The 18,038-nt window shown below is 40.6% G+C and overlaps 2 protein-coding genes across 2 annotated transcripts in view; both read left to right on the top strand.

Moving 5' to 3' along the window:
- The window catches only part of LOC131701484 (monoglyceride lipase-like), a 79,442-nt gene that overhangs the window by 44,494 nt on the left and 16,910 nt on the right, over positions 1-18,038 (top strand). The window lies entirely within an intron of this gene.
- On the top strand, positions 2,674-17,752 carry LOC117414225 (DNA repair protein complementing XP-C cells-like). Its single transcript, XM_058999422.1, has 16 exons — positions 2,674-3,047; positions 3,774-3,966; positions 4,846-4,931; positions 5,713-5,833; positions 6,568-6,652; positions 7,166-7,323; positions 7,710-7,830; positions 9,155-9,244; positions 10,024-10,908; positions 12,090-12,250; positions 13,198-13,279; positions 13,963-14,097; positions 14,909-15,078; positions 15,331-15,424; positions 16,036-16,125; positions 16,835-17,752. The coding sequence occupies exons 1-16, from the start codon at positions 2,927-2,929 to the stop codon at positions 17,042-17,044; spliced, it is 2,802 nt and encodes a 933-aa protein (XP_058855405.1). The 5' UTR covers positions 2,674-2,926; the 3' UTR covers positions 17,045-17,752.

Below are 18,038 nucleotides of genomic sequence, written 5' to 3'. Positions count from 1 at the left end.
TTTGTTATTGAGCTATAACAGAACGTCTGGCCTTCATGGGAAAACAATGGGAGAGCAGTGCCTGGTTGTTATGTTATGAATTCATTTTGAATACCTCAAATTTTACAAACTAAAAAAGGGTTGCCCACCTAAATCCATTATACTCTAAATAAACATTGATTAATCACTGTGCAATTGTGCTCTCTTAAGCAAAAAAAAAAAAAAAAATTATAATAAATCAGTATAATTTGTAAGCAGATGTTTACCTGTTCCAATAATCAGTGTAGAATGTGATTTTGTTCATTCTTTTTTTAAATAAGGCAGTTAGCAAAGGTAGAGGAGATCAGCCATGTGGGTATTTATTATTTGATCAAGGTTATCAGATTTCATTATTCATCAGCATGTGAGAATGACCTCCTCCCAATGCACTGCTGCTGAATTTGAGACTGATATTCAGAGAGTGAACAGCATCCCTCAAGAACACAGAGCTGCTGGACTTGAGACTGTGATATTCAGAGAGTGAACAGTATCCCTTAGGAACACAGAGCTGCTGGACTTGAGACTGCGATATTCAGAGAGTGAACAGCATCCCTCAGGAACACAGAGCTGCTGAACTTGAGGCTGCGATATTCAGAGAGTGAACAGCATCCTTCAAGAACACAGAGCTGCTGGACTTGAGACTGCGATATTCAGAGAGTGAACAGCATCCCTCAGGAACACAGAGCTGCTGGACTTGAGGCTGCGATATTCAGAGAGTGAACAGCATCCCTCAAGAACACAGAGCTGCTGGACTTGAGACTGTGATATTCAGAGAGTGAACAGTATCCCTCAGGAACACAGAGCTGCTGGACTTGAGACTGCGATATTCAGAGTGAACAACATCCCTCAAGAACACAGAGCTGCTATATGAACAGTGGGGCACAACTGACAGCCCTTTAGAAGGAACATTACCAAGGAATATCATGCCATTCATATGGACCAGTAGGGCTGCTCCTACATACTCACATGTGCAATAGGTCATTATCAGCGATTTCTCTGTATGTTATCAGTACTGTAGGTAAGTTAATGCGCACACTGTGCTTTTATTAACACATACAAGCTGCACTCCACCCCCTCCACATTCAAGTTCTATTTTACTTCATGATTCTAGCTCAAAGTGTATCAGTAAAAAAATAATTTTTAAACATATTATTAAACAATGATCTAAAACTTATAAGTGGACTCTGAGTCAATGTACTCTTTTCCATCAGTTTCTAATGCTTAAATCTGCATTTGACTCAGTAAAGGGTTTTTTCCGGTTTGTGTTCCTCTGACTGGAGCACCTTTATAGACCTCTAAGTCAGTGCTGGAGGGAGATGGCATTGGAAAGGTGGCGAAGGGGAGGATGGAAAAGGAAAAAGAGAAATTCCTGACCTGGGGTTAAAAAGGGGCACCAATTCCTTAACCATGCCAAGACTAAACGTGAATTTAATGCTGTTTATCTCAGATAAGATTTGGAAGTAAATATGCAAAAATGTGATACATATCTTAATGTTAATATCAATAAATAATAAATAAATAATTTATTTCTTAGCAGACGCCCTTATCCAGGGCGACTTACAAGATATCACATTATTTTTACATACAATTACCCATTTATACAGTTGGGTTTTTACTGGAGCAATCTAGGTAAAGTACCTTGCTCAAGGGTACAGCAGCAGTGTCCCCACTGGGGATTGAACCCATGACCCTCTGGTCAAGAGTCCAGAGCCCTAACCACTACTCCACACTGCCAACCTGGGCTTGGGTTGTGTTATATGACAGTTCTAACCTGCGCTTGCTAGGACAATCTATGAGTTAGGCCCACAAAATTGTGACCCTGCTGACTGTTTATAGGTGACAAATCTTTTGACCCCACCTGCACTAGATCAAGAGACTAATTAGTTATTAATACAAACATCATAAAAAGTAGCAAACTATGGGCCATATCTTCAATACTCCAGTCTTAATAGCTACTCGTTTTAAAATATAACTAAACTAGAACCAAAAAACTAAATAATGGAATGAAATTTGAAACATCAACATGGATCTAATTTAAGAGTAGCCCCTTCTCACAGGTTTAATAACAGAGCTGCAGGTCAAACCAAAACCTTGTCTATGGCTCCCCCTGGTGTATTTTACAAGTAATAACTTATTTTACTTCAAGCCAGCTGTGATTCTTCATTGAAAAGAAAACGGACACATTTCCTTGTGTAGATTTTGAAATATTGCAGAATCGTCTCAGGTAATTAACCCTTAAAGTTGTGACACAGCAGAAGCACCCTCTGCAAATGGTTTTGTGGTAAGTTGAAACACAGGCGTCCCCTCCTTTCTCCTCTGTATAATTAGAGTCAAACCCGCGTGTATAAAGAACACCTGTTAAAAACGACCCGTCTGGAGTAATGACATGTCCTCTGTTAAATCGCGGTTACGTCAGTATCTCAAGGATGATGAGTTTACTCGCTATTCATTAATATACTGCTAAATAATGCGGTATAATGCTAAATCAAAGGAAAATTGTTCTTCGTGTGTAACTCAATTCTTGAGTGATAAAGTCTTCCTACACTCATTGCTTATTTATGAGTTACCCATTTCTTTGTGTGCCCTGTCGAATATCCTTTTCCAACTTTGGCAACCATGAATTAAATTTGGTACATGGATCTCGAGGTTAGCCTGTCATTAGTTTGATCCAATTATGCCTGACGTATTTACCGGAAGTAGCTGTCACGTGATGTTCTGAAAGTCGTCTATCAAAAATAACAGGATACATGAGTACCACAAATGGAAGCGACAGTGTTATGAAAGAAGGCTCGTGCACCGTGACTTCCTGCAGAATTCAAGTAGTTATACAACTTCAGTGCATGCAGTGTTTTTTTCAGACTCTGTTTTGATGCTGTTGAAATAGTTGCAGAGGTAGTGAGAAGTCAGAATGGCCAAGAGAAAAGGGTCGGTAGATGCCTGTGCAGTAACAGAAACTAAGAAAGCAAAGCGAGTCACAAAGGGGACGACACAGAGGAAACCGAAAACACCTGGCAGTAAAAAACTATTGGGTGAGTATAATGAAAATTGTCATTACAGTAGTTATATATATATATATATATATATATATATATATATATATATATATATATATATATATATATACTGGTATAAACGTGACTTTTGCATTTACCTCATTATATATATATATATATATATATATATATATATATATATATATATATATATATATATATATATATATATATATGAAGTAAATGCAAACGTCACGTTTATACCAGTATTCAATTAATTTGTTTAATAGTTTAATAGAGGCAGAATTTGGGATTGAAAATTTACATTAAAAGTTTGGTACAGTAGTACGGTCTTTCGCTCTAGCCTGCATATTGTGTCATATCTGCCACTACTGAGACTTTCAATGTGTCCCACATACCCTCTTCAGACCCTATAAAAACAGTGTTGTCAGTAGTTTACGTACGCTGCAAACATGACTGCACAAGTTGAACAGCAATGACAGGCTGCAGTTTGTGTTTGCAGGTGTTTGAGGTTACAGTTCCAACCAGAAGAGAGAGCAGCACACAGCGTTTCACACTGGTAACCCCGCCACACATGGATATTACAGTGTGGATGGGATTATTTTGTGGACTAACGAGAGAGGTTTAGTCATTTGTTTTAATACATGTTGGAGGGCAGTGTACTGTATGACCTATCCCATGGATCTGATTTAACTGTGTGTGGTAGGTAAGAGCTGACTTGTTGCCTTTTGATCAATTTAGAAGGTGCCTGTGCTGACAGGCTAGTCTCTGCAGTGAATTCTTCTAAGGTTCCAAGAGGAAAGAAAAAGAAGCCAGACTTCAAAGTTCCAGCGACAGCAGATGGGGCTTCAAAACAGAAGAGCATCAAACATGAACCGAAGGAGGAGCCAACTGAAATTAAAATAGAGGACCATGACAACAAGGACACTATGAGGTAAGCCTTGGGTCTTTGCCAATAATATCTTGTATTTCATCCATAACTTCAAAAACACAATTTCAGGGTTTTAAAACACATGCTAGTCCTGCACCCAGTCATTGGTTTTCAAAAGCCCCTCAGTATTAGTTATAGGAGTTTGTGCAATCAAACCTTGGTTAAATAATGTGTCCCTTCCTTGTAACTGTATAAATAACTCCTAATAGTAAACCTAGAGGACTCATTCATGTTGTGAGAAGCGCAATCTGTTCACATTTAGCAGGGGCCTGATTGCTGGCACCTTGTCATTTCAGTAATATACCTGAACAAGCGAGTTCTGAAATCCAGGGCTGGGTGCAGGGCTACTGTGAGTTTCTAACCCTAAAGCTGAGGGAACGCAAAACCACGTTTTCAGGAACAGTGGCTTGAAACCTGGTTCAAGGAGACTGGGAGACCTAGTTTGAGGCATATTTGCTGTATCAAACCCCAAGTCTCCCCTGGTGTGCCATGCAGTGGCCTGAAACCAAGTTCCAAGCCACAAAGTGCCATTGTTTTCCCTCAGCTTTAGATGTCAAAGATTTTGGCTGGAGACTTCAACTGTGTAATAACATTTTATATTGAACTTCTACATCCCTTCTGCATTGACGCGGTACTAATGCAATGCCTCTGAACTAAAGGGGAGATTGCAGCAGAAGAACAGCTACAGTGGTTGAGCCAAACTATAGAAACCTCTTAAAGCTGAAGACCAATGTTTTCAAGTGTCTTCTCAAGGCCATGACTTTCTCTTTGGTTTATTAACTAATAATGTTGAATATGCATGGTCCTTTTAATAAAGCTTTTTTGGTGGGCAAGTTGTCATGTCATTGTGCTCTTTTTGATTTTGTTTGTAAACCTGCACAGCACCTTGAAGGACAGGCTGGCCGGCAGTGTGAAGAAGGAGAGCTCGGAGGAGGACAGTGATGAGGAGGAGTGGGAGGATGTGGAAGGTAAAGGAATTGGAGGCCTCGTGAAGATCGTGAAAATCCTGAAACCTTGTCACTTTGAAAATTAATTTCTTAGTGCAGCTGCGATCGTTGAGCCCTATACACTAAGGTTTATTATTTGAAGACTATCTTAATAAATTGATTAAAGTTTGATATTAATTAGATTCTTCTGGACAATGGCTGGCTTATTGTACTGCAGTCAAGGAACGGTTCATTAATACAAAATTTATGAATGCAAAAAAATGTAAAATTCAGCAAAAATATAACCTGAATTCCGTAGTTTATTATTTGTTTATTTAGCAGACGCCTTTATCCAAGGCGACTTACAGAGACTAGGGTGTGTGAACTATGCATCAGCTGCAGAGTCACTTACAATTACGTCTCACCCGAAAGACGGAGCACAAGGAGGTTAAGTGACTTGCTCAGGGTCACACAATGAGTCAGTGGCTGAGGTGGGATTTGAACCGGGGACCTCCAGGTTACAAGCCCTTTTCTTTTGACACTGGACCACACAGTTTGGTTCTGCTCAAAAGTTTTCATAAGAACTTAAAATAGTACGTTTGACATTTGAATTCATTTTGCAGGCGTTTTTCTCAAGGTTATATTACAGGACACTTAGAGAACTGACTTTGAGATATTTTTTTTTTCTCTCGCATTGAGTTGACCTCATGGAATTGCCTGCTTTCGCAATGTTTTGAGGATCTTCAGGTTCCAGAACTCTGGCCTTGATCCATGGAGGCTCCCTGCAGTCAAACTAACAAGAGCTTCATGTCCTGCTTCTCAGAACTCAATGAGCCGGTATCGTTCGGGTCAGCCACCTCCAGCCTTCCCAAGCCCGTCCTGCCCTGTCAGCCAGTCGAGATAGAAATTGAAACACCACAGCAAGCCAAGAAGAGACAGAGGAGGTAAAAAAAAAATATATATATAAATGTATCATATGCAAGTAGTGCATTCAGGATTCAATTAATGTGCAAGCCATTGATGGCTGAATGCAAAGCTATTGCTTGTCACGTGAGATTCAATTGTATTCCCAATATCCAGTACTCCGTCGCGTATCCACCCGTCACATATCCGCCCTAACGGTTTATCCGCCATGATCAACCTCTTCAGCAACGTTAGTTTATTATTCAACAGAGAAGATTGGTTCAATGATTGTAGATCCAAGCAAAGTTTTCATACACTGTGTTGTATGTGTTGTATTTTACACCCTACTAGGGATTCACTAAAGTCACAATACAAGAAGCATTATCACTCGTCTAAACATTATATGGAACGCACAAAAGCAAAGATGATATGTACATAGTGTTAATGAGTAGAACACTGGTCTGCTTCTGTACCAGCAATATGAATGATGCATTTATTAAATATATAACCCTCAGTGTGTAGAGCACCAAACCTGCCTCCCACGTGCAAAAAGCTCTACTGTACTGTTGTATGCTGCAAAGCTGCAGAACCGTTTGCTGAGCGCTTTGTTGGTGTAATGTAGATGCCGAGGCTGCTGTTTTTGTTTTTAGGGTTGTTCTTTTTTATCTGGGATGTGCAGCAGTTGTGGTTAGTAAATGTTATTTAGTTGTCAGTTTCTTTACAGAGTTTGAAAGCAGACTCTCTGATCTTAATGAAGCTGCATTCTCACTGACAGGGAAAAGAGGAAAGCTGAATTTGAGACCTACCTGCGAAGGATGATGAACCGTTTCAACAAGGATGTGGTTGTAGACACCCATAAGGTACAGTCATAATGTAACCCTGAATGAAACTGAGTCAGTGATGTTATAGGATTTGGGGGTTGTGTTAAAAGAGGACACTGATTGAATTAGAAGTCTTTGCAGTGTTTTCCACCTCAAAACAATTCTAGAAATCTCCTCATTTGTAATACAGTACAGATATACTAAGTGACTTCTACGTATCTTGTATAATGTTTACCCTAAAGCCTTCCTCACACCGGACGTGTGATGGATATATTGATGTCAATGGGCCCAGTCACATTGGCTGTTGCCTGAAGCAAGCGAATTTACAAATAGATTTTTTTGCTCGCTTAACCCAGTCACTGGGAGTGTCTTTCATGTGGAAATGGCTTCAGACAAGGAGTTATTGTCACGTTTGGCGTGACTCCTTCAGTGAAGGAAATTAGCTTGCTTCGCTCGCTACACATCTGGTGTGTGGAGGGCTTACTGTGCTCTTTTTAGTTACAGTTTGAGTAATTTCTCTTTTTTATTTTTATTTTTTTTTATTATTTACAGGTGCACCTGCTCTGCTTGTTAGCCAACGGTTTCTTTCGGAACAGGATGTGCAGTGAACCAGATCTCCAAGCTATAGCCCTGTCTATAATACCAGAGCAGTTCACCAAAGTTACCCCGGAGCACGCAGACGTCATGTACCTGTCAAATCTCATCAAGTGGTAAGCAATAAACCTGGAGAAGCTCTTTGATTTGGAACTCAGTTAGTTTCAAGACAACCTATGTATGACGTTTTTGCTGGGAGATGAAGAGTGCAATTTAGGGCTCATTCCTGGATCAAGCACTTACCACTGCAATGATGTGTCTTTCCCAATACCTTCAGCTTAGGTCGTAGGATGGACTTGTGACTTCTGACCTTGATTGTCAGAAAGCTACATTATCAGTACTGGACACACAAAGTTCAAAATGATCCCAAACAGACATACCCAGGATCTGTGTGAACTTCAAAGCGTTGTTGGTTTTAAAGTAACTGGTTCATACAGTCATGTCAGCTATCTGATAAATCGGTAACCGCTTGATACACAGTAGGTCTGCGTTGTCTGTCCAGGTTTATGTCAGCCTTTGTCCTGAACCCGGAGTTATCCTATGACGAGAACGAGAGCCGGGTGTCAGCTCTGGAGAGGAGGTTTGGGACTTTTGCTGCCAGAGACCATGAAGAAATGACACACGTAGGTATCACCCTTTATACAGAGACCATGAAGAAATGACACACGTAGGTATCACCCTTTATACAGAGACCATGAAGAAATGACACACGTAGGTATCTCACTTTATACAGAGACCATGAAGAAATGACACTCGTAGGTATCACCCTTTATACAGAGACCATGAAGAAATGACACACGTAGGTATCTCACTTTATACAGAGACCATGAAGAAATGACACACGTAGGTATCACCCTTTATACAGAGACCATGAAGAAATGACACACGTAGGTATCACCCTTTATACAGAGACCATGAAGAAATGACACACGTAGGTATCACCCTTTATACAGAGACCATGAAGAAATGACACACGTAGGTATCACCCTTTATACAGAGACCATGAAGAAATGACACACGTAGTTATCACCCTTTATACAGAGACCATGAAGAAATGACACACGTAGTTATCACCCTTTATACAGAGACCATGAAGAAATGACACACGTAGGTATCACCCTTTATACAGAGACCATGAAGAAATGACACACGTAGTTATCACCCTTTATACAGAGACCATGAAGAAATGACACATGTAGGTATCACCCTTCATACAGAGACCATGAAGAAATGACACACGTAGTTATCACCCTTTATACAGAGACCATGAAGAAATGACACACGTAGGTATCACCCTTTATACAGAGACCATGAAGAAATGACACACATAGGTATCACCCTTTATACAGAGACCATGAAGAAATGACACACGTAGGTATCACCCTTTATACAGAGACCATGAAGAAATGACACACATAGGTATCACCCTTTATACAGAGACCATGAAGAAATGACACACGTAGGTATCACCCTTTATACAGAGACCATGAAGAAATGACACACGTAGGTATCACCCTTTATACAGAGACCATGAAGAAATGACACACGTAGGTATCACCCTTTATACAGAGACCATGAAGAAATGACACACGTAGGTATCACCCTTTATACAGAGACCATGAAGAAATGACACACGTAGGTATCACCCTTTATACAGAGACCATGAAGAAATGACACATGTAGGTATCACCCTTTATACCACGCCTGCAGCTACATTTCCATCACCTAATCCATTCTGTTGCTAAGTGTACTGTGTATCATTTAAAACAAACGCTGTTTACAAAATGTTGATATTCACAAAATACAAAATATTTTAAGATGGAAGTAAACTTTGATCTAAATTTTTACTTAGATGAAGATATTTTATTAGAGGGATTTCAAAAAGACCATTTGTGACATAAACAAGGTATGTCATAAATGATAAACGTCTGTTTTTTCTTTTTTTAGCTTTTCTTAATAATTCTCAGGGCTTTACAGTTATTTTGCCGTCTGGTGCTGTCTCTTCAACCCATTTCTCTGAAAGGACCCCCAACTAAGGTATGCTGTGTACAGGATCTGTATGTCTGCAGCTCTGGATGTATGATTTTAAACTTTGACCTCGGGGGACATTCTGTGAGCAATTCTTATTTATTGAATGTAAAGAATACGTATTCTAAGGGGCTTGTTTTCAAACCCTACTGTAGGAAAGTGGATTTTTAGTAAATTTATTCACAAGTCACTTTTGTGAATAAATTTGTGAGAATTATGTTATGCTATTGAGAGGTAGGGAAATTAAAGGAAAATATTCACATTATCCTTAATGTATACATATATGAAATAAACAACAGATGGTTTACATCGGAGAGTTGGTAGGCTCAGCTTTTGCAATCAGTTAAAATATTCCTTAAAATGTTATCAATCATGCAGTTCCATTAGCTATGTAGATCTCGTATGTGCAGTTATCAGTTTGCCTGGCTTACTTTCAGTTAGACTTCTAGATCATTTGAAGCAGTGTCTTCAAAGCAAAAGTATGTCAGTCATTAGGGCAAGCAGCTGGCTGGTTAATGATATGAAGAGGCATTGAAGGATAATTGGGGATAATTTCACTCTCCAGGTGGGACGGGCTAATAGTGTAAGGCTACCTGAAAGTAAGCCACCTGTGTTGCCAGATTCCATTTTTGTTTTTTTTAATGAAAATACATGTTTATTATATCAGTTGCTGCTTTCAAAACTGTAACTTAAGTGAATGGAATTCCCTGACCTGCAAGATTTGTAATAATTTATTCTGTTAAACCTCTTTAGCAGTATCATTGAGCTTAACTAGTTTCATATTTCAGAGCAAGTCAAGAACTTCCAGCCGCGCTTCGCGGGACAGTCCTGGTTCTTCCCGGAAGACCAAGCAAGCCAAAAAAAAGTGTCCAGTTCAGAAGAAAGGCAGGGCGAAGGGGGTTGAGGAAACCTCATCTGATGAGGAAAGTGATGGGGCCTCAGAGAAGGGCCAAGGAGCCAAGCGAGCAGCCAGCGGGCAGGGCAGGTCTGGCAAGGGGGCAAAGAAACACAAGTCTTCAGAGGAGGCGGGCAGTGATGGCAACAACCAACAGAGAGCAGCGAAGGAAGGAGTGCAGAGACCCAAGAATGCCCGGCGCAGGACAGTGGCCTCCAAAGTCTCGTATAAAGAGGAGAGTGGGAACGAAAACAGCAGTGACTCCGAGTTTGAGCTTTCCACTGACACGGATTTCTCAGAAGGAGGAAAAAGCTGCACACGTAAGGGCAAAGGGCAGAAGTCTGGGCCTCGGAAAAAGAAGTCTGTTAAGAGAGAAAAAGAGACTGACAAACCACCAAAGGACAAGAGAGCCTCGCAAAAGGGAGCTGAGGTGCTAAGTGATGATGACGGAGACGTGAAAGTGGTTGGCGAGGTGTCTTCCAGGGGTACGGACCAGTGGCTGGAGGTCTACCTCGGTCGAGTAGGAAAATGGGTTTGCGTGGATTGCGTGCGACCTACGGTAAACCAGCCGCAACAGTGCTATAAATCCGCCACCAAACCGATTGCCTACATTGTGGGCATTGATGATGATGGCTTCGTTAAGGACATTACAAGGCGCTACGACCCGGCGTGGATGACGTCCACCAGGAAACACAGAGTAGATGTTGAGTGGTGGGAGGAGACATTGGAGTGCTATCGGAGTCCGGTCAATGAGAGGGAGAAGAAGGAAGATCTGGAGGTGAGGAGCTCCATGATGGGCTGATGCCTTTTCTTTGTTCTTTACAATATTGATATCTTAACCCTTTGCGGTCCATTTATTCAGCGCGTCTCAGGCATGTGAGGTCCAATTTATTTTCACACGCACAGTTTATTTTAGACGCACTGTTTAAAAGTATTTTTTTTCACAGTAAAACAGGTTTAAAAGGCACTGCATATCAACAGGACACTCAGTACTGCATCTCCAGCCCCGCCTCACCCCTTGTTCGCTGTATTTTTACACATACCTCTTCATAGTCGTGCATACCGATAAATCATCTCCTGATCACTTGTTTTATCACCAAACTCCTCAATAATGCGATCCATTGCTCAGATCCTCCCCTTTTTTTTCGGCTTCTCTCGGCTCCTATCAGTCTCACTCGGCCATTGAATGGTTTTCTCGGCTTTTTCCGAAGAAAAAACGACTAGAGACCTGTTTTTTACGTCTTTTTGATGATGTCGGACAGGGTCCGACATTGGACCGGAAAGAGAAAATTGTAATGTCGGACGTGTTCCAACATAGGACCGCAAAGGGTTAAATAGGTCACCAAAGATAATCTGTTTAGAGTTGTGGATTGTAGCAGTGGCTTCAAAACAGTGAGAACGTTTCAAGGAACCTGACAAAGCAACTTTCCCCAGGCTGGGGGAATCAATTTATTTACACAAATGCTTCTGTTAGGTGCTTGCCATTATTTTTCCGATGTAACCTTTATCAGCTTGATGTCAGCTCTATCGTACTGTATTGGTCTTCATTTCCAATCCCTGTGTAAACAGTATGCTAAAGGGGGTGATTAATAGTGATAAGAAAATGTCAGATTTCTATGGAGATCCTCAGTCAGGATGAACATTTGTGAGCCACTGGATTATAATGCAGCATAACAAGTAAGAAATTGATTTTAAAAAAACAAAAAAAACAATTAAGCATCAATTAAACAAATATAAGGAAAACAAGGAAAAAATACAAGGAGAACATGTGAGTAATGACAATGGGAAGCTTGAAGCCTGCCTGCCCTGGAGAGACGTGAGGGAGGGAGCAGTTTAGTCTCCATGCCTGTCCAATCCTAGACTGTGCCCAGTTCTAATTGTGCTGTAGTGCGTGTAGTGACTTTGGTAGGTAGATCCTTATACAATCTGTATTTTGACCTCTGTTTATATGTTTCTTAGCTTCATGCCCAACTCCTGGACCAGCCACTACCAACTTCCATTTCTGAGTACAAGAACCACCCGCTGTATGTGCTGAATAGGCATCTCCTGAAATACGAAGCCCTCTACCCACCAACCGCCGCCACCCTGGGCTACTGCAGAGGGGAGGCCGTCTATTCCAGGTACACTGGGGACTCCCTCGGGGCATAGAAAACAATGACCTGACATGGAAGCCTAGCATACACTAACAAACAGTGTTTCCTCATGCATGCTGGGTCTTTGCTGTTGTAGACGTGGCTTCTACTTGGAGAAGCATCTTACCGGAAAAGAGCTTTGAGAAGCATCTTACCCAAAAAGAGCTTTGAGAAGCATCTTACCGGAAAAGAGTTTTGAGAAGCATCTTACCCGAAAAGAGCTTAGAGAAACATCTTACAGGAAAAGAGCTTAGAGAAACATCTTACAGGAAAAGAGCTTAGAGAAACATCTTACCGGAAAAGAGCTTTGAGAAGCATCTTACCGGAAAAGAGCTTTGAGAAGCATCTTACCGGAAAAGAGCTTTGAGAAGCATCTTACCGGAAAAGAGCTTTGGGAAGCATCTTACCGGAAAAGAGTTTTGAGAAGCATCTTACCCGAAAAGAGCTTAGAGAAACATCTTACAGGAAAAGAGCTTAGAGAAGCATCTTCCCGGAAAAGAGCTTTGAGAAGCATCTTACCGGAAAAGAGCTTTGAGAAGCATCTTACCCGAAAAGAGCTTCAAAAAGCATCTTACCGGAAAAGAGCTTTGAGAAGCATCTTGCCAGAAAAGATTCACTGATCGCATGACTAGGACTTTAACTAATACGTGTACGGGGGTATCTTCTCAATGTGTTAAAGCTTAAGAAAAGTTAAAGAAAAACATTTCAGAAAGTTAAAGAAATTACACCGGAATTGCCATATTTATTGGATGCACTGTTTGTAGCATTTCTGTGCTGCAAACCTATAACTTTAATGCCATGGATCCCAACAGTTAGCACATCTGTAAGTATTCCTAGGATACTGATTCATGTAAAGACATGGACACGTTTGAATTCTCTGCACCCATGTAATAAATGAAAGCCGCTGTGATATATGCCCCTGTGTTCCATTCCAGGGACTGTGTGCACACTTTGCATTCTCGGGACACGTGGCTGAAAGAGGCCAGGGTAGTGAGACTGGGAGAGGTGCCATACAAGGTACTGCAGCTCTTCAGTAACCAACCATTTCATAAAACACCTTCCAGTAGTTCCTTAAAGTAATTGTAGCAAACTAAATAATTCCATAAATCTTAACAATTTTACATTTAGCTACATAGGTCTCAAATGTCCAGTTTTGAAAGAAACCTGGTATGGTGTATTTTTTATTTTTATTTTATTATTATGAACTACTTCTATTTTCTTTTTAAAACATGATATCTGGTTCTACTTTAGGTTATAGGAAGTTTCACTTCTCTCTGCTTTTTTTTAAAGGAACTATGTTATACTTGCACTTCTTGGGCCATGTTACTGGCTGAAAGCATGTCCGTCAATAGGGGAAGCAGCTGATTGGTTAATGACTGGGCAGAAGCCATTGAACGGGTGGAGAGAAATTCATCCTCCAAGCATTGATATCAAACAGATTTATTTAGTGTAGTACCAGATATCCTGTTTTAAAATAAAAATACAAACGTATAACATGTTTCTTTCAAAACTGGTCTTTTGAGGCTTATATAAAAAGGAAGAATTATGTTTGTTAGCTACGATCACTTTACAGGTTTCTGTAATTATTTGTTGATATTATTTAGAAAGTCAACATCACCCAGATAGTTCAATATCCTTTTTTTTCTCTTTCTCTTTCTCGCTCTTTCTCTCCCCCTCGCTGTCGCTCTCACACTCTCGAGATGGTGAAAGGGTTTTCGAATCGTTCCCGCAAGGCCCGCCTGGTGGATACGGAGAGCCGTGATAAAGACGACCTGCCGCTATTCGGATCCTGGCAGACAGAGGAGTACCAGCCCCCCGTGGCGGTGGACGGGAAGGTAATCTATTTTCACACACCCTCATTAGCACTCACCTTGGACTGCCATACCTAACATGAGCCCCAGTAACACCAGACAACCTTCAGGCCCCTCACTCAAGCAGCTTCCGAATTATCACTGATGGAAATAAGACTCCCATTGCATAGGAGTTTGATCCATTCCTGGTTTTACTGAGTTTAATAAGACACACCTGAGCTTGTTACCTGTACACTGTAGCTACTCAAGCTCATAATAAAACCTGGAATGGTCTTAGTTCCATCCCTGCTTATTGTCATGCAGACACATATTGGATTTATATTATTTATATAATGAAGACATTGTGGCTGATGTTGCAACTAAAAGTGAAGATCATATCCTGATGCACCTGATGCAGATCTATCAAAAAAAAAAAAAAAAAAAAAAATCACTCTTCTGGGTCATAAATAAAATGGAGGAATGCATTTCCAAACATTTACATTCATCAGGAGAAAGGGAGTTTCTTTATAAGGTATATCCAGATTTTGCTCCCTTCAACAGTGCTGGTTTTCTGTAACACAAATACATTACTCATTTTAATCAGAGCATGAGCATTGTTTTAGGAGGGAGCGTGATCTAGATGCACCACTGCAATGTTTAGAAAGTTCCTGTGTAAAAAAACTAAAGGTAATTCCCGAGTTGATTTGCTTATGTGTGAATAAAAAAATGTTAAAAACAATCAGGAATAGCTATAATTACTGCGATGTAATTGGTAAAGTGCTGTGTTTCTTTTAAACGCTGCAAGGTTCTGTAACACTTCGATGTTCATTGTGAATGTGCGGCGGTGTGTTGGCAGGTTCCCCGGAACGAGTATGGGAACGTGTATCTCTTCAAGCCCTGCATGTTGCCCATTGGCTGTGTTCGAATGCAAGTCTCCAACCTCCACAAAGTGGCTCGCAAGCTGGGTATTGACTGTGCCCCGGCGGTGACTGGCTTCGATTTCCACTGTGGATTCTCACACCCTGTGTAAGGCTCTCCTTTCACTTTCCACAATCCAATCCATTTATTAAAATAGTCATTCCTTCCTTTCCTGGCTTCTATAGAAGTTCTTCAACTTTACCAGAAGCAGGCCTTGTTGACGGTGCACTTTGTTTATGTAGTGTGGTACAGATCATAACTAATCTAAACTGGGTTTAGGCCCAGCTGGTTTAGAAGCAGAGTATGCAGTCATTCGTTTTTCGATTTAAAGCTGATTTTATCCTGCTTGCGTCTCTGCAGTATTGAAGGCTATGTCGTGTGTGAGGAGTACAAAGAGGTTCTACTGGCCGCCTGGGAGAATGAGCAAGCAGAGATGGAGAGGAAAGAAAAAGAGGTACAAGGTTATACAATTAAACTGGAAGCTGTGCTCCACCCCACAGGAAAAACAACATACTGTGCTTTCCATGTGTCAGCAAAATGATTTGGTAACACTTTAGTTTCAGGATCTGTGAATTACATCTTAGAATGTTCTAAACAAGTAAAGACATTAATTAAACACAAACTTAAAGGAGTGCTAACTGATTAAAATTAATTAGCTAAATACCTTTATTAACATTGGTTAACATTATTGTGCTGGGAATTGTTTAAGTTCTTCATTTTAATTCGTTATAAGAAAATGTTTTAAATACACTATCGATATGCTGCTAGATACTTGTACAGGTCACTCATTTGATTGAAGTTAAGACTGCTGAAGTGAGTTGGGACCAAGGCATGCTATCCAATCCTATGTAATGGAATACAGCAGTGCCTGCAACTGACTGATAATACTATTATACAGGAATATACTGTGAGGCAACTTCAGTTGTAACATGCAAGTTTGATCAGAATATAGGATACATCACTATATACTGTAGTTTCCTTGTTTTGGCTATATTGTCTCACACTCTTCATTTACATTGAATACGTGTTCCAGTGTAATTACTTTGGTTACTTTCACTTCATCAGAAACGTGAGAAGCGAGTCCTGGCAAACTGGACGCTGCTGGTGAAGGGATTGCTGATAAAAGAGCGGTTGAAGCAGCGATATGGAAATCAGGCAAGTTTACTATCTACTAATGGACTTCCAGGGTTGTATATGTGGCCTCTGTCTGGTTGCACATAGTGACATTTCATCAGTCAGGCCTGGCTGTTGTTACGTAGCCATAAAACAATTCTGAAAGGAAACTACAACAAAAAATATACTGCTCTAAGAAGCAAGCAGAGTTTCATTTAAAACTACACAATTCACTGACCATGTTTCAAAGCACTGCTAGTTTGATTAATCCTGAAAGCAATTCAGTACTAATGGGTACCCAAGTAAATGAATGCCAATATTCTGACAGTCCTGTTCTTTACTTGAAGAGCTGCAGTCCCAGGTAAAGATGTTCGGGTTATTTTCACAACACAGTGAGAGGGTTATTGGTAGTTTCAGAGGCAATGATTTAGTCTGTGGCTGTAAAACTAATCTTTAACAACAGGATATAACCAGGCTCTCAAAATACGTCCCTTTTGTGTAAACATGGCACATGCTGTAGTGTAGCATTTTAAAACATGAATCAGTTGTGTAGGGCACGATCATTTTCAAAGCAGAGACTGAGAGTACAGAGTTGTAGATTGTAGGGTAGGGTCCCCCTACATCAGTATTAGGTTAGCTGGTGTTGCTGGCATGGTTGTCCACGTGCACAGCTTTAAGGACCTCTGCTCTGGGATGTCCAGGAGGGGATGCAGCCTGATTGATTACCAGCGCACACCTGTTTGTGTTTCAGAATGAAGCCAAGGTCCCCACAGGCACAGCAGAAGGGGGAGGGTTCTCCTCTGATGAGGAGGGTCCCGGCTCTCAATCCACTGCCCCTGACCTGGCCTGTTTCTGGCCCCAGAACAGACAGGCCCCAGAAGAAGAGGGAGGAATTGTGAGAAAAAGCAAACGGGAGAAGAGGGGTGAACAAAAGAATCTGTTTCCTTTTGAGAAGAAATAAAAAAAATTTAAAAAAGCAGGGGTCGAAAAAAAAAACTCTGAAGCTCCTGAGTTAACTGCTCCTGTTTGACGTGTGGGATAAAGACCAGCTGACAGCTTTAGAAATAGTTTCAAAATTAACATATTTTTTTCTAAAATGTAACTAACTCGATAATAGTTTTTTCCTCAAAGCACTGCAGGATTGTTTGTAGATACCATTCTTTTATACTGGTGTTTGTCATTGTATGTGATTTTGATGTTGTCTCTTAATATTTATGCTGACGTGCCAGGTCTCTAGAGTGCTGTTTGGTTGTATTTTGTCCTAGGTGGAGTTGTGGCTGGGGGATACCTTGGCTTAATTCACTAGTCTTTACTTCTGGTTGCCTGGATGAGATGACAAGTAAAATGTGTTTGAACCGAGCCCCCAGTGGATAGCATTTCAGTTACGAAGCATGCAGACTCAACTGCTCCCTCTACCCCCAAGCCTTTTTAAATGTCTTGTGATCTGATAAATGGAACTCTACATGGTCTATGAAGAGATTTACGTATCAAGGAAAAGTTAAGTCTTGAACGGCACACTGGAGAAGCTGGTAAGACTTTCTGGAAGTTAAAAAAACAACTGCTTAAAAAAATGTAATTACATTTTTTATTTTACACAGGTTCCAAACATTGTTTTGAGATTGTATAGTTGACCACAAATGACTTAAAAAAATAAACTTTTGACTTTGTATTTATTGGTCTGTCAAACTTGAAAAAATGCTGACTCCATGAATTAGGATGGGAAACTATAGTGCTTAACCGTTTGCGGTCCATTTATTAAATGCGCGTCAGGCACGCCAGGTCTAATTTATTTTCACACGCGCAGTTAATTTTAGACGCGCTGTTTAAAAGTATTTTTTTTTCACAGTCAAAACGGGTTTAAAAGGCCCTGCATAACAACAAAGCACTCACTAGGCATCTCCAGCCCCGCCCCACCCTTTCGTTCGCTATAGCTTTCACCTATGTAAGAAATAAAT

The sequence above is a fragment of the Acipenser ruthenus genome, chromosome 25 (genome assembly GCF_902713425.1).
Source record: "Acipenser ruthenus chromosome 25, fAciRut3.2 maternal haplotype, whole genome shotgun sequence".
In the NCBI taxonomy this organism is placed as follows: domain Eukaryota; kingdom Metazoa; phylum Chordata; class Actinopteri; order Acipenseriformes; family Acipenseridae; genus Acipenser; species Acipenser ruthenus.
The sequence above is the reverse complement of the archived record's forward strand: the minus strand, read 5'-3'. Positions and strand labels throughout refer to the sequence as shown.

Bases quoted from the DNA above. Each gene is read 5' to 3' on its own strand.
- LOC117414225 (XM_058999422.1), top strand. From the start codon at position 2,927: ATGGCCAAGAGAAAAGGGTCGGTAGATGCCTGTGCAGTAACAGAAACT. The intron at 7,324-7,709 runs GTAAGCAATAAA...TTGTCTGTCCAG, and splicing joins CTGTCAAATCTCATCAAGTG to GTTTATGTCAGCCTTTGTCC. The intron at 9,245-10,023 runs GTATGCTGTGTA...TTCATATTTCAG, and splicing joins TGAAAGGACCCCCAACTAAG to AGCAAGTCAAGAACTTCCAG.